Source organism: Oncorhynchus masou, unplaced genomic scaffold, assembly GCF_036934945.1.
Source record: "Oncorhynchus masou masou isolate Uvic2021 unplaced genomic scaffold, UVic_Omas_1.1 unplaced_scaffold_2266, whole genome shotgun sequence".
NCBI lineage: Eukaryota > Metazoa > Chordata > Actinopteri > Salmoniformes > Salmonidae > Oncorhynchus > Oncorhynchus masou.
This window is the reverse complement of record NW_027008736.1, coordinates 42,101-57,930: the sequence shown is the minus strand read 5'-3', so window position 1 is coordinate 57,930 and position 15,830 is coordinate 42,101. Positions and strand designations below refer to the sequence as shown.

General features: G+C 50.8%; 1 protein-coding gene across 1 annotated transcript in view; it reads right to left on the bottom strand.

The window, feature by feature from the left end:
- The window catches only part of LOC135533173 (voltage-dependent T-type calcium channel subunit alpha-1I-like), a gene marked incomplete at its 3' end in the record, with an annotated part of 62,911 nt that overhangs the window by 8,748 nt on the left and 38,333 nt on the right, over nt 1–15,830 (bottom strand). The window contains exons 8-12 of the mRNA XM_064960577.1: nt 14,716–14,908; nt 13,705–13,856; nt 9,967–10,076; nt 5,316–5,449; nt 3,712–3,782 (exon numbers count right to left, since the gene is read on the bottom strand). Coding sequence (XP_064816649.1) covers nt 3,712–3,782; nt 5,316–5,449; nt 9,967–10,076; nt 13,705–13,856; nt 14,716–14,908 — 660 coding nt within the window. The remainder of the gene's footprint in view (nt 1–3,711; nt 3,783–5,315; nt 5,450–9,966; nt 10,077–13,704; nt 13,857–14,715; nt 14,909–15,830) is intronic.

Genomic DNA, 15,830 nt, shown 5'->3' with positions numbered 1-15,830 from the left:
AGTCAATTTCACAAAGCTCTGACACACACATGTACCCCACCAGACATGCCCCCTGGGGTCTTTTCACACTCCCCAAACTCAGAACAAATTCAAGAAAGTGTACAGTATTATATAGAGCCATTATTGCATGGAACTCTGTTCCATCACATATAGCTCAAATCAAAAGCAAACCTGGTTTAAAAAAACAGATAAAGCAACACCTCACGGCACAACGCCTCTCCCCTATTTGACCTAGATAGTTTGTGTGTCTGTATTGATATCTAGGCTATGTGTGCCTTTACATTTTTTTAAATGTAGTTCTGTCCTTCAGTTGTTTTAGTCCATTAATGTTCGGTACTATGTTATGTTCCATGTTTTGTGAGGACCCCAGGAAGAGTAGCTGCTGCTTTTGCAACAGCTAATGGGGATCCTAGTGAAATACCCAAAATACCAAAAAGCCTGCTCTATCCAGATCTAGCCTGATCTAGCCTGCTCTATCCAGATCTAGCCTGCTCTATCCAGATCTAGCCTCATCTAGCCTGCTCTATCCAGATCTAGCCTGCTCTATCCAGATCTAGCCTGATCTAGCTTCTACCAGGCTAACAAATCGCAAGACAAACAGTCACAGACTGTGAAGCTGTTTTTCATAGAAGAACACAACCCAGGTTTATTAAGAGAGGAGTGTTTAGTGAGGGTTAGAGACCAAGGTCGTGTTCAGCAGGTACTGAACATCCGGGAAGGTTTTTGAAACCAACAAAGGAAAGTGTGTGTTCTTAGTGGACAAGCTCAGGTGGTAATACCTCCATTTGAAAAGGTTTTCTCCCGTTTGGGTCTACTGAACATGCCCCAGGTCAGCAATGTCTACGTTAAGTAGAAATGATGTAGTGACGTAACAGTTCTATAAAAATCTCTAAAGCACTTTAGATCCAGACTTTGTTTGTCATACTGTCAGTCTCAGTCTCTCGTCAGACTGTCTCAGTATGATACCGAGTTCCCTTTGGGCCAGAACTAATGCAAGTTCTCCCCAGCTACCTGTGTCACAGTTGATTAGTGATGTATCTACCAGGGAGACTGTAGATCTTACACTACTGGGGATGATTTAAGCACCTCTGAAAATAGCACTATTCCATTGAGATCAGTTTAATGATCTGTGATTCTTAATGACATGTTTCTATGAGGGGTGATCCAAGCAAGCAAGAGACAAACAAAGGGTGAATTTATGTCGGGTGAAAACTGGGTCAGTGATAAGTGAATCTTGAATTTACTTTGATCTGTGCACGTAGCTAAGAGCATGCTATGCTATCCAGGATCCATTCACTTTTACTGTGTTTTGGTCCCCAATGCTAATGTTAGCTAGTGAATAGTGGCTGTGGCCATAGATGCAAATCCAGAGAGTGTCACGCCCTGGTCGTATTATATTGTGTTTGTCTTCATTTATTTGGTCAGGCCAGGGTGTGACATGAGTTTATTGTGGTGTGTCTTGTCTTGGGGGTGTCTAACATTAGTCTATGGCTGCCTGAGGCGGTTCTCAATCGGAGTCAGGTGATTATCGTTGTCTCTGATTGGGAACCATATTTAGGCAGCCATATTCTTTGAGTATTTCGTGGGTGATTGTTCCTGTCTCTGTGTTTGTTGTCACCAGACCAGGTTTTCACGTTCCGTTTGTTGTTTTTGTATTGTTCGTTTTCATCTTCATTAAACATGTCTCAAGAATACCACGCTGCATTTTGGTCCGCTTCTCTTCCACCAGACGAAAGCCGTTACAGAGAGGGGATAGCTAATCTCTCCCGGCCAAGGGACTAGTTTTAAGGAAGTCTGTATTTTCTGGAGAGAAAAAACATCACAGGGATAAAAAAATGAGTAGCTAAGAGACAAGATGTCGCTGTGAGCACTCATTAACTTTTAGAAAGCAGAAATTGTGATATTCACGCAACGTTGCCTACTAACATAGGCTATATCCGAAGTTTATCACCCAGCCCCTGGAGAAGAGAAAACAACTGGCTTTAGTGGTGATGTGATGTGACTGAACGACACCACTACCATCTAGTGAACAGCAGATGGTAGCCATTTTAGCTCAGTTGGGGAGAAATGGGATAATGTTAGATAATGGCTGATTCTAGGGTAATGTGACACATTATTTTAGGCAGATTCTGAGATAAGAGATGGCGTCGGTCGTAATGTGTTTGAGTGTTACCTTCAGCTAGCTAGCTAACATCTGTCAGGGGCTTCTCCATGTAACACCATTATTCTCAGTCTTGACAGTGTGTAACACTACCCTGGCAGGTGATTTTTCACCTCCTTCTCAAGATGTAACTATAGCAGACTGATTGTCTCCTCTCATCACACACGCACGCACGCACACACACACACACACACACACACACACACACACACACACACACACACACACACACACACACACACACACACACACACACTCACACACACACACACACACACACACACACGCACTTAAGGATACAAGCACACACACACACCTCTTTAATCACCTTGGTGTTAATTACCTGCCTGATGCCCTTGGGGAGACGACCCAGGGTCCTGTGTTAATGAGACAGGGATCGATAGCAGCGGAGGAGAGGAGATCCGTTCTGCCTTACCTCCGTCTTCCCTACACTCCTTCCTTCTCATTGCCTGTTCTCCCTGCCTACTCTCTTTCACTCACTCTCTACCTCTCTCTCTCTTTCTCTCTCTTTCTCTGTGGGAATGATGTGGTCGGGACCAAACCTTATTAGGAAAAGGAGTCATGTCTTTCCAGCCCAACCAGATCTAATAACCCACACCTCATTTCTTAATGTAGTAGAGGTATTAATATCAGTGTACCCCAGCCAGAAACAACCCCTAGCCACTTGTAGAGATCAGAAAGAATATGGGAGGTGTATGCAATATGGTCAAACTCCGTCCAAGCATATTAGAGTGAAAGGTTGAGCTACTTCCATATTGCATGATGTCAAATCCTTTCACATCTACATGAGGTGCCTAGGCAGTAGTGGTTATGGGCCTAGGGGCTGTATCTAGACCAGGGCGGTAGTCATAATGTCTCAGAATAGTAGTACTGATCTAGGATCAGTTTATCCTTTTAGATCCTAATGAATAAAACAGGGGGACATGATCCTAGATCAGCACTCTTTATGAATAGTCTTTTTCCCAAAGCACTCTCCATGGTCCTGAAAGCACACACTGTCCACATTATGTACAGAGATAAAGCTACTGTTTGAAGATCATCATCTCATTTGATTGTTTGCAGCTGCCATCATCTACATAATAACCCTTGGTAGAACAGCTTGTTGAAAAACAGATAAAAATGCTTGTTAATTTTCTGTTCAGTTTCTCCCACTAAACATGTAAACAGTGCCTCTAATCCTAGCCATAATAATTCAATCAGCCCCTCTGTTTGTCTGCACTCATCATACATAGGAGCTATGTGTGTGTGTGTGTGTGTGTGTGTGGCAGGGAGGCCAGTCTGAGTCACCAATTAGCACTGCCCAGAAAGCTAGAGAGAGACTATGCATTCCTGGTCATTGATCAGCCTGTCCTAGTTGCAGTTTGGGTCTCCCTTTTCTACCGCACCCTCTCTCCCCCAGGCCACAAACTTAGGATGGATTCCCAGGGAAGTGTGAGGGGAAGGGGGCTGTTTTGGCCCGTGTTGAGCATTGTCATAGTATTGGCTCACCCAATGTTTGTTTATCTGGGTGTGTGTGTGTGCATTTGTACCTGTGGTAGGGCTTGGACCACCGTATCCAGCAGAGCTCTCATTCCTTTAGCCATCTTCAGCAGCTTCAGAACTGGGATGGAGAGAATAGATGGAGAGAGAGAGAGAGAGAGAGAGAGGCAGAAAGACAGAAACAGAGAAAAAGGTTATGATGAGGGCTGGGGAGAGGAGAAGTGGGGGGGGAGATTATAAATGCTGGGCATTTAGGGAATTCCTCCGGTTCAATTCTGGACTAAACAGGAAACATCCAGCCTCCGAAAGGTCACAGCTAAATTTATACCCAGCACACACGCTCTCACAGACACTGTCATACACACACACGCTCTCACAGACACTGTCATACACACACACGCTCTCACAGACACTGTCATACACACACACGCTCACAGACACTGTCATACACACACACGCACTCACAGACACTGTCATACACACACACACTCTCACAGACACTGTCATACACACACATACACTCTCACAGACACTGTCATGCACACACACACACTCACAGACACTGTCATACACACACACACACACACACACACACACACACACACACACACACACACACACACACACACACACACACACACACACACACACACACACACACACAGTTATACACACACACACGTACTCACAGACACTGTCAAACACACACACACTCTCACAGACACTGTCATACACACACACTCTCACAGACACTGTCATACACACATACACTCTCGCTCGCTCATGGCCCTCCCACTGGTCAACCATTGGTCATGAGCTGTAGCTTTGGTAGGATTAATGATGAAGCAGTGGTCTGCTGTATACTGGGTCTGTACACTGGGTCTGTACACTGGCTCTATACACTGGCTCTACACACTGTGTCTGTACACTGGGTCTGTACACTGGGTCTGAACACTGGGTCTGAACACTGGGTCTGTACACTGGGTCTGAACACTGGGTCTATACACTGGGTCTGTACACTGGGTCTGAACACTGGGTCTGAACACTGGGTCTATACACTGGGTCTGAACACTGGGTCTATACACTGGGTCTGAACACTGGGTCTATACACTGGGTCTGTACACTGGGTCTGAACACTGGGTCTGAACACTGGGTCTATACACTGGGTCTGTACACTGGGTCTGTACACTGGGTCTATACACTGGGTCTGAACACTGGGTCTGTACACTGGGTCTGTACACTGGGTCTATACACTGGGTCTGAACACTGGGTCTGAACACTGGGTCTGTACACTGGGTCTATACACTGGGTCTGTACACTGGGTCTGTACACTGGGTCTGTACACTGGGTCTGTACACTGGGTCTATACACTGGGTCTATACACTGGGTCTGTACACTGGGTCTGTACACTGGGTATGTGCATGCTATCCAGATTCCACAGGGGCGTGAGTAGGAAAGGTGTTGAACTGTGTGTGTTTGTGTCTGTGTGTGTGTGTGTGTGTGTGTGTGTGTGTGTGTGTGTGTGTGTGTGTGTGTGTGTGCCAGGGTGCGACTAAACACTCAAATGCACTTCTTCTTCTCCCTCCCTCCCTCCCTCCCTCCCTCCCTTCCTCCCTCCCTCCCTCCCTCCCTCCCTGCCTCCCTCCCTCGTTACCTCGTGCGATCCTCAACACCCTCATGATGCGTATGATGGTAGGGTTGATGGGGAGAGAAGCGCTGTAGTCGATCTCCTCCAGAGTGATGCCCATCACTGACAGCAACACGATGGCCAGATCCAACTGATTCCACCTACACACAGAGTCAGAGAGCAAAGGGTCGTCACACTGGAGGCCATGTTCCATCAGGGTCATTCATGTATTGTACAGGTACAGACATGTGTGTGTGTGTGTGTGTGTGCCCAGTAACCCAGACTGTTTCCACCTGCCTGCATCTCCACTATGTCACAGTTTAAGACACACTGAGTACGCAGAGAGACTGTCCTGCCAGATGCCAATGATGTCATAGAAAAGATATGAGGTGCTGCTCAATCACACTAACATACATCTCTCTCTCTCTACCCCCTGTACTCTCTCTTCCTTTTTCTCTCTCTCTCTCCATCCTTTACCTCTTTCTCTTCTTTCTCATGTATTTTATCTCCTCTCTCTCTTCCAACCCCCCTTTTCTCTTCTACTCCCCCTCTCTCTTTCGCTCTCTCCCTTGCTTTCCCTCTCTACCCCGGTACTTTCTCTTCCTTTCTCTCTCTCTTTCTCTCTCTCTCTCTCTCTCTCTCTCCATCCTTTACCTCTTTCTCTTCTTTCTCATGTATTTTATCTCCTCTCTCTCTTCCAACCCCCCTTTTCTCTTCTACTCCCCCTCTCTCTTTCGCTCTCTCCCTTGCTTTCCCTCTCTACCCCCGTACTTTCTCTTCCTTTCTCTCTCTCTCTCTCTCTCTCTCTCCATCCTTTACCTCTTTCTCTTCTTTCTCATTTATTTTATCTCCTCTCTCTCTTACAACCTCTCCTCCACCTCTTTTCTCTTCTACCCCCCTCCCACCCCCTCTCCCTCTTTCTCTGCTTCCATCATAGAAAATGGGTCAGTACCATTAAAGCACCAGGTTTGTGTTTTGTTCGCATCAACATCTTCAACATGTATGTGTTGTCAACAGTAGCAGCAGTTCAGCACAAACCATTCAGTACTGAGTCAATGAAATGAATTGATATCCAACATCAGCCACAATCTATCTGCTTCATCAGTAACCCATTATGTTGAATGGGAAAACAATTAGAGAAAGAGAATGAGTAGGAATGGCTCTAGTGATGCTCCATGTATTTGTGAGTGGGTTGATCTGGGTCCTGTTAACAGTAATGTGGGTGTAATTGAATTAATAACAGTAATAATAGAATGGGAGAAATCACTGCTCCACCATATTGCTCACAGTGAGGGTGAGATATTGGACTGTATGGAGGCAGAGAGATTCTTTTGTGAATTCTGTTTCCTGATTGAGTCCATGGGTCAGGAATGGGTCAGGAATGGGTCAGGAATGGGTCAGAGATGGTCATGAATGGGTCTGGAATGGGTCAGAGACGGGTCAGAGATGGGTCTGGAATGGTCAGAGATGGTCATGAATGGGTCTGGAATGGGTCAGAGATGGTCATGAATGGGTCTGGAATGGGTCAGAGACGGGTCAGAGATGGGTCAGAGATTGGTCTGGAATGGGTCAGAGATGGGCCAGGAATGGGTCAGAGATGGGTCAGAGATTGGTCTGGAATGGGTCAGAGATGATTCAGAGATGGGTCAGGAATGGGTCAGAGATGGGTCAGAGATGGGTCAGGAATGGGTCAGGAATGGGTCAGAGATGGGTCAGAGATGGGTCAGAGAGGATTCAGAGATGGGTCAGGAATGGGTCTGGAATGGGTCAGAGACGATTCGGAGATGGGTCAGGAATGGGTCAGAGATGGGTCAGGAATGGGTCAAAGATGGGTCAGAGATTGGTCTGGAATGGGTCAGAGATGATTCAGAGATGGGTCAGGAATGGGTCTGGAATGGGTCAGAGATGATTCAGAAATGGGTCAGGAATGGGTCAGAGATTGGTCAGGAATGGGTCAAAGATGGGTCAGAGATTGGTCTGGAATGGGTCAGAGATGATTCAGAGATGGGTCAGAGATGGCTCAGAAATGGGTCAGGAATGGGTCAGAGATGGGTCAGGAATGGGTCAGCGATGGGTCAGAGATGGGTCAGGAATGGGTCAGGAATGGGTCAGAGATGGGTCAGGAATGGGTCAGAGATGGGTCAGGAATGGGTCAGAGATGATTCAGAGATGGGTCTGGAATGGGTCAGAGATGGGTCAGAGATGGGTCAGGAATGGGTCAGAGATGAGTCAGGAATGGGTCAGAGATGATTCAGAGATGGGTCAGGAATGGGTCAGAGATGGGTCAGAGATGATTCAGAGATGGCTCAGAGATGGGTCAGAGATGATTCAGAGATGGGTCAGGAATGGGTCAGGAATGGGTCAGAGATGGGTCAGGAATGGGTCAGGAATGGGTCAGAGATGATTCAGAGATGGGTCAGGAATGGGTCAGAGATGGGTCAGAGATGATTCAGAGATGGGTCAGGAATGGGTCAGAGATGGGTCAGAGATGGGTCAGGAATGGGTCAGGAATGGGTCAGAGATGAGTCAGAGATGGGTCAGGAATGGGTCAGAGATGGGTCAGGAATGGGTCAGCGATGGGTCAGAGATGGGTCAGGAATGGGTCAGGAATGGGTCAGGAATGGGTCAGGAATGGGTCAGAGATGATTCAGAGATGGGTCTGGAATGGGTCAGAGATGGGTCAGAGATGGGTCAGGAATGGGTCAGAGATGAGTCAGGAATGGGTCAGAGATGATTCAGAGATGGGTCAGGAATGGGTCAGAGATGGGTCAGAGATGATTCAGAGATGGGTCAGGAATGGGTCAGGAATGGGTCAGAGATGGGTCAGGAATGGGTCAGAGATGATTCAGAGATGGGTCAGGAATGGGTCAGAGATGGGTCAGAGATGAGGATAGAGGAGTGTACTAACTATAGTTATTCTGCATCTGATGAAATGGATAATGATACATCTACACACAATGCAAGTATAGCAGATTAGCGTCATGAATATTGTTCTGGAGGCAGCTCTGCAGAGTGGTCACTAGCTGGCACAGCCTTTAAACCCTACCTTAACCCTAACATTTAAACCTAACATTAAAACCTAACCTTAACCCTAACCTTTAAACCTAACCTTAACCCTAACCTTTAAATCTAACCATAACCCTAACCGTTAAACCTAACCTTTAAATCTAACCGTAACCTAACCTTAAACCTAACCTTTAAATCTAACGTTAACCTAGCATTTAAACCTAACCTTAACTCTAACCTTTAAACCTAACCTTACCTAACCTGTCAACCTAACCTTAACCCTAACCGGTCAACCTAACCTTAACCCTAACCTGTCAACCTAACCTTAACCCTAACCTGTCAACCTAACCTTAACCCTAACCTGTCAACCTAACTTTAACCCTAACCTGTCAACCTAACCTTAACCCTAACCTGCCAACCTAACCTTAAACCTAACCTGTCAACCTAACCTTAACCCTAACCTGTCAAGCTAACCTTAAACCTAACCTGTCAACCTAACCTTAACCCTAACCTGTCAACCTAACCTTAACCCTAACCTGTCAACCTAACTTTAACCCTAACCTGTCAACCTAACTTTAACCCTAACTTTAACTACCTACAGTACAGCAAACACTATGAATCATACAGTGAGATGACACACACAGTGTCCCCAGTGCAGCGTATTTAATTCAGTCACCTTTACTAGTACCATTTAGTATAGAGAGAGCATCGTGGTTATATTACAGCTATGGCATCACTACTATGAATCGCACAGAGTGAGAAAACACACACAGTGTCCCAAGTGTAGCAGTGTGGATGGTGTTTATTCAGTAGCTCAGTAGTATCTGTATTTGACTATCCAGAGAGTATCCCAGCTATAGTTCAGCTATAGTAAATCTATGACAATACCAGGAAGTACCATTGAAGTATCCCAGCTATAGTTCAGCTATAGTAAATCTATGACAATACCAGGAAGTACCATTGAAGTATCCCAGCTATAGTTCAGCTATAGTAAATCTATGACAATACCAGGAAGTACCATTGAAGTATCCCAGCTATAGTTCAGCTATATTAAAGCTATGACACTACCAGGAAGTACCATTGAAGTATCCCAGCTATAGTTCAGCTATATTAAAGCTATGACACTACCAGGAAGTACCATTGAAGTATCCCAGCTATAGTTCAGCTATATTAAAGCTATGACACTACCAGGAAGTACCATTGAAGTATCCCAGCTATAGTTCAGCTATAGTAAAGCTATGACACTACCAGGAAGTACCATTGAAGTATCCCAGCTATAGTTCAGCTATAGTAAAGCTATGACACTACCAGGAAGTACCATTGAAGTATCCCAGCTATAGTTCAGCTATAGTAAAGCTATGACACTACCAGGAAGTACCATTTGAAGTATCCCAGCTATAGTTCAGCTATAGTAAAGCTATGACACTACCAGGAAGTACCATTGAAGTATCCCAGCTATAGTTCAGCTATAGTAAAGCTATGACACTACCAGGAAGTACCATTGAAGTCAGAATAACTATTTTCTAATGGAGCTGTGGTTAAGAAGGGCAGCTATGAATCATATACTCTGTATGAATCATACACACTGAGATGACTGACATGTGCAAAACTGTCCCCAGTGCAGTAGTGAATACAGTGTTTATTCAGTAAGTCAGTGTGGCCCTGTAACTACCTGTCTTTAAAGAAGCGTCGGAAGCCAAAGGCAGTGAGCTTCAGGAGGGTCTCCAGTACAAAGGTGGATGTGAAGAAATAGTTACAGTACTTCAACACTAGATCCAGAGACTGAGAGACAGAGAGAGAAGGAGGTGGGAGGGAAGGGAGAGAGAGAGAGGGGAGGAGGGAGGGAGGGGGAGAGAGAGAAATAGTTACAGTACTTCAACACTAGATCCAGAGACTGAGAGACAGAGAGAGAAGGAGGTAGGAGGGAAGGGAGAGAGAGAGAGAGGGGAGGAGGGAGGGAGGGGGAGAGAGAGAAATAGTTACATAGTACTTCAACACTAGATCCAGAGACTGAGAGACAGAGAGAGAAGGAGGTAGGAGGGAAGGGAGGAGAGAGAGAGAGGGAGGGGAAGGAGGGAGGGGAGAGAGAGAAATAGTTACAGTACTTCAACACTAGATCCAGAGACTGAGAGACAGAGAGAGAAGGAGGTGGGAGGGAGGAGGACAGAGAGAGAGAGGGGAGGAGGGAGGGAGGGGGAGAGAGAAATATTTACAGTACTTCAACACTAGATCCAGAGACTGAGAGACAGAGAGCGAAGGAGGTGGGAGGGAGGGGGAGAGAGAGAGAGGGGAGGAGGGAGGGAGGGGGAGAGAGAGAAATAGTTACAGTACTTCAACACTAGATCCAGAGACTCAGAGACAGAGAAAGAAGGAGGTGGGAGGGAGGGGGAGAGAGAGAGGGGAGGAGGGAGGGAGGGAGGGAGGGGAGAGAGAGAGAAATAGTTACAGTACTTCAACACTAGATCCAGAGACTGAGAGACAGAGAGAGAAGGAGGTAGGAGGGAGGGGGAGAGAGAGAGAGAGGTGGAGGGAGGGAGGGAGGGAGGGAGGGAGGGAGGGGGAGATAGAGAGAGGGGAGGAGGGAGGGGGAGAGAGAGAAATAGTTACAGTACTTCAACACTAGATCCAGAGACTGAGAGACAGAGAGAGAAGGAGGTAGGAGGGAGGGGGAGAGAGAGGAGGGAGGAGGGAGGGAGGAGGGAGAGAGAGAAATAGTTACAGTACTTCAACACTAGATCCAGAGACTGAGAGACAGAGATAGAAGGAGGTGGGAGGGAGGGGGACAGAGAGAGAGGGGGGAGGAGGGAGGGAGGGGGAGAGAGAGAGAGAAATAGTTACAGTACTTCAACACTAGATCCAGAGACTGAGAGACAGAGATAGAAGGAGGTGGGAGGGAGGGGGGGGAGAGAGAGAGGGGAGGAGGGAGGGAGGGGGAGAGAGAGAAATAGTTACAGTACTTCAACACTAGATCCAGAGACTGAGAGACAGAGAGAGAGGAGGAGGTGGGAGGGAGGGGGAGAGAGAGAGGGGAGGAGGGAGGGAGGGAGGGAGGGGGAGAGAGAGAAATAGTTACAGTACTTCAACACTAGATCCAGAGACTGAGAGACAGAGAGAGAAGGAGGTAGGAGGGAGGGGGAGAGAGAGAGAGGAGGGAGGGAGGGAGGGAGGGGGAGAGAGAGAAATAGTTACAGTACTTCAACACTATATCCAGAGACTGAGAGACAGAGAGAGAAGGAGGTAGGAGGGAAGGGAGAGAGAGAGAGCAGAGGTGGGAGGGAGGGGGAGAGAGAAGGAGATGGTGGGAGGGAGGAGAGAGAGAGGAGGTGAGAGGGAGGGGGAGAGAGAGAGAGGAGGTGGGAGGGAGGGAGGGGAGAGAGAGAATGAGGTGGGGGGAGGACGTGGGAGGGGAGAGAGAGAGAGGAGGAGGGAGGGAGAGAGAGAAAGGTGAGAGGGAGGGGAGAGAGAGGAGGTGGGGAGGGAGGGAGAGAGAAGGAGATGGTGGGAGGGAGGGGGAGAGAGAGGAGCTGGGAGGGAGGGGGAGAGAGAAGAAGATGGTGGGAGCGAGGAGAGAGAGAGAGAAGGTGAGAGGGAGGGGGAGAGAGAGGAGTTGGGAGGGAGGGAGGGGGAGAGAGAGAAGGAGGTGGGGGGAGAGAGGAGGTGGGAGGGGGAGAGAGAGAGAGAGAGAGGAGGAGGGAGGGAGGGGGAGAGGGGGAAGGAGATGGGAGGGAGGGGGAGATAGAAAGAGGTGGGAGGGAAAGAGGAGGTGGGAGGGGGAGAGAGAGAAAGATGTGGGTGGGAGAAGGAGGTAGGAGGGAGGGGGAGAGAGAGAAGGAGGTGGGAGGGAGAAGGAGAGAGAGGAGATGGTGGGAGGGAGGAGAGAGAGAGGAGGTGAGAGGGAGGGGGAGAGAGAGGAGGTGGGAGGGAGGGAGGTGGAGAGAAGGAGATGGTGGGAGGAGAGAGAGAATGTGAGAGGGAGGGGGAGAGAGAGTATGTGAGAGGGAGGGGGAGAGAAGGAGGTGAGAGGGAGGGGGAGAGAGGGGAGGTGGGGAGAGAGGGAGGAAGGGGGGAGAGAAGGAGGTGGGAGGAAGGGGGAGAGAGAAGGAGATGGTAGGAGGGAGAAGAAAGAGAGAGAAGGAGGTGAGAGAGAGGGAGAGAGAGAGAGGGAGGTGGGAGGGAGGGGGAGAGAGAAGGAGATGGTAGGAGGGAGAAGAAAGAGAGAGAGGAGGTGAGAGAGAGGGCGCGAGAGAGGAGGTGGGAGGGAGGGAGGGAGGGAGGGAGGGGGGGAGGGGGAGGGGGAGAGAAGGAGGTGGGAGGGGGAGAGAGGAGGTGGGAGGGGGAGGGAGGGAGAGAGAAGGAGATGGTGGGAGGGAGGGGGAGAGAGGGGAGCTGGGAGGGAGGGGGAGAGAGAAGGAGATGGTGGGAGCGAGGAGAGAGAGAGAGAGAAGGTGAGAGGGAGGGGGAGAGAGAGGAGTTGGGAGGGGAGGGAGGGAGGGAGGGAGGGAGGGGGAGAGACAGAGAAGGAGGTGGGGGAGAAAGGAGGTGGGAGGGGGAGAGAGAGAGAGAGAGAGAGAGAGAGAGGGGGAGGGAGGGAGGGAGGGGGGAGAGGGAAGGAGATGGGAGGGAGGGGGAGATAGAAAGAGGTGGGAGGGAAAGAGGAGGTGGGAGGGGGGAGAGAGAGAAAGATGTGGGTGGGAGAAGGAGGTAGGAGGGAGGGGGAGAGAGAGAAGGAGGTGGGAGGGAGAAGGAGAGAGAGGAGATGGTGGGAGGGAGGAGAGAGAGGAGGTGAGAGGGAGGGGGAGAGAGAGGAGGGGGAGGGGAGGGAGGTGGAGAGAAGGAGATGGTGGGAGGAGAGAGAGAATGTGAGAGGGAGGGGAGAGAGAGTATGTGAGAGGGAGGGGAGAGAAGGAGGTGAGAGGGAGGGGGAGAGAGAGGTGGGAGAGAGGGAGGAAGGGGGGGAGAGAAGGAGGTGGGAGGAAGGGGGAGAGAGAAGGAGATGGTAGGAGGGAGAAGAAAGAGAGAGAAGGAGGTGAGAGAGAGGGAGAGAGAGAGAGGAGGTGGGAGGGAGGGGGAGAGAGAAGGAGATGGTAGGAGGGAGAAGAAAGAGAGAGAAGGAGGTGAGAGAGAGGGCGAGAGAGGAGGTGGGAGGGAGGGAGGGAGGGGGGAGGGGGAGAGAAGGAGGTGGGAGGGGAGAGAGGGAGGTGGGAGGGAGGGGGAGAGAGAAGGAGATGGTGGGAGGGAGGGGGAGAGAGAGGAGGTGGGAGGGAGGGAGAGAGAGAAGGAGGTGGGAGGGAAGGGGGGGGAGAGACAGGAGTCACATATGGAACATGGTACATGAAAACACACGACACTCTGTCTTTCTGTTCCCCCCCCACCCCCACCCACACACGCACACCGCTCCCTCCAGTCTTACTCGTGGCTGGCTGTAGTGTTCCAGTGACATGGTGATGACGTTGATACAGATGATGAAGGTGATGAAGAGGTCCAGGTAGTAGGTGGTACACAGAGTGTGGATCCACAGGCGGAGGGGGCTGTAGCTGGCATAGTAGGGGATCTTCTGGGCGTCTGGCAAGGGGAGACAAACACAGGTAATAGTGCTTTATATATTACTGTACACTATTCAAAAGCATTCCTGTGATGTCCTCCTGTCAAGAGTAATACTCTTAAACAAGTCTCACTATCATTGATGATCTATCTCTGTCTGTTCTTCTCCCCCCATCGCTCTCTCTCTCTCTCCCTCTCACCCTCCCTTTCTCTCTCCCACCCTTTCTCTCTCTCTCACTCTCCCTCCCTTTCTCCCTTTCACCCTCTTTCCCTCTCTCTCTCCCTCTCTCTCCCTCTCTCCCTCTCTCTCTCCCTCTCTCTCCCTCTCACCCTCTCTCTCTCCCTCTCTCTCCCTCTCACCCTCTCTCTCTCCCTCTCATCCTCCCTCCCTCTCTTTCTCCCTCCCTTTCTCCCTTTCACCCTCTCTCACCCTCCCTCCACCCCTTTCTCCCTCTCACCCTCTCTCACCCTCCCTCCATCCCTGTCTCCCTTTCACCCTCTGATCCTCTCTCCCTCACACTCCCTCTCTCCTTTCACCCTCTCACCCTCTCTCCCTCTCACCCTCTCTCCCTCACACTCCCTCTCTCCCTCTCACCCTCTCTCACCCTCCCTCCATCCCTTTCTCCCTTTCTCCCTCCCTCTCACCCTCCCTCCCTCACACTCCCTCTCTCTCTCTCATCCTCCCTTTCTCCCTTTCTCCCTCTCACCCTCTCTCCCCCACACTCCCTCTCTCCCTCTCATCCTCCCCTTTTCCCTCTCACCCTCTCTCCCTCACACTCCCTCTCTACCTCTCATCCTCCCTTTCCCCCTCTCTCCCTCTCACCCTCCCAATCTCTCTCCAGGCACCTTGCACTATCTCCTCTTCCCCTCTCTCCCTTACCCCTCCTCTTCTTCTCCATGCGTCTCCGTCGTTTATCCTCTCTCCTTTTAGCCTCTTCCACTTCCTGGTTCTGACGGCACTTGTGGAAGTTCTCCACTACCACACCCACAAACATGTTCAGAACGAAGAAACTGACGATGAGGAGGAAGGAGATGAAGTAGAGGAGCATCCATGGACTGTTGTTGATCACTGGCTAAAGGGACAGAGGGAGGGAGGGAAGGGAGAGGGGGGATGGAGAGGGAGGCAGGGAGGGGGAGAGGGGGAGAGAGAGAGAGGGAGGCAGGGAGGGGAGAGGGGGATGGAGAGGGAGGGAGGCAGGGAGGGGAGAGGGGGGATGGAGAGGGAGGGTGTCAGGGAGGGGGAGAGTGGGGGAGAGAGAGGGAGGGAGCAGAGAGGGGGATGGAGAGAGAGGGAGGGAGGCAGGGAGGGAGAGGGGGGAGAGAGAGAGGGAGGGAGCGGAGAGGGGGGATGGAGAGAGAGGGAGGCAGGGAGGGTAGAGGGGGGAGAGAGAGAGAGGGAGGGAAGGGAGAGGGGGGATGGAGAGGGAGGGAGGCAGGGAGGGGAGAGGGGGAGAGAGAGAGCGGGAGGGAAGGGAGAGGGGGATGGAGAGGGAGGGAGGCAGGGAGGGAGAGGGGGGAGAGAGAGGGGAAGGGAGAGGGGGATGGAGAGGGAGGGAGGCAGGGAGGGAGAGGGGGGAGAGAGAGAGGGAGGGAGGGAGGTAGGTAGGGAGGGAGAGGGGCGAGGAGAGAGAGAGAGAGGGAGGGAGGGAGCGGAGAGGGGGGGGATGGAGAGGGAGGGAGGCAGGGAGGGGGGAGGGGGATGGAGAGGGAGGGAGGCAGGGAGGGGGAGGGGGGAGAGAGAGAGCGGGAGGGAAGGGAGAGGGGGGATGGAGAGGGAGGGAGGCAGGGAGGGGGAGAGGGGGAGAGAGAGAGGGGAAGGGAGAGGGGGGGGTGGAGAGGGAGGGAGGCAGGGAGGGAGGGAGAGGGGGGGAGAGAGGGGAGGGAAGGGAGAGGGGGATGGAGAGGGAGGGAGGGAGGCAGGGAGGGGAGAGGGGGATGGAGAGGGAGGGTGTCAGGGAGGGGAGAGGGGGAGAGAGAGAGAGGGAGGGAAGGGAG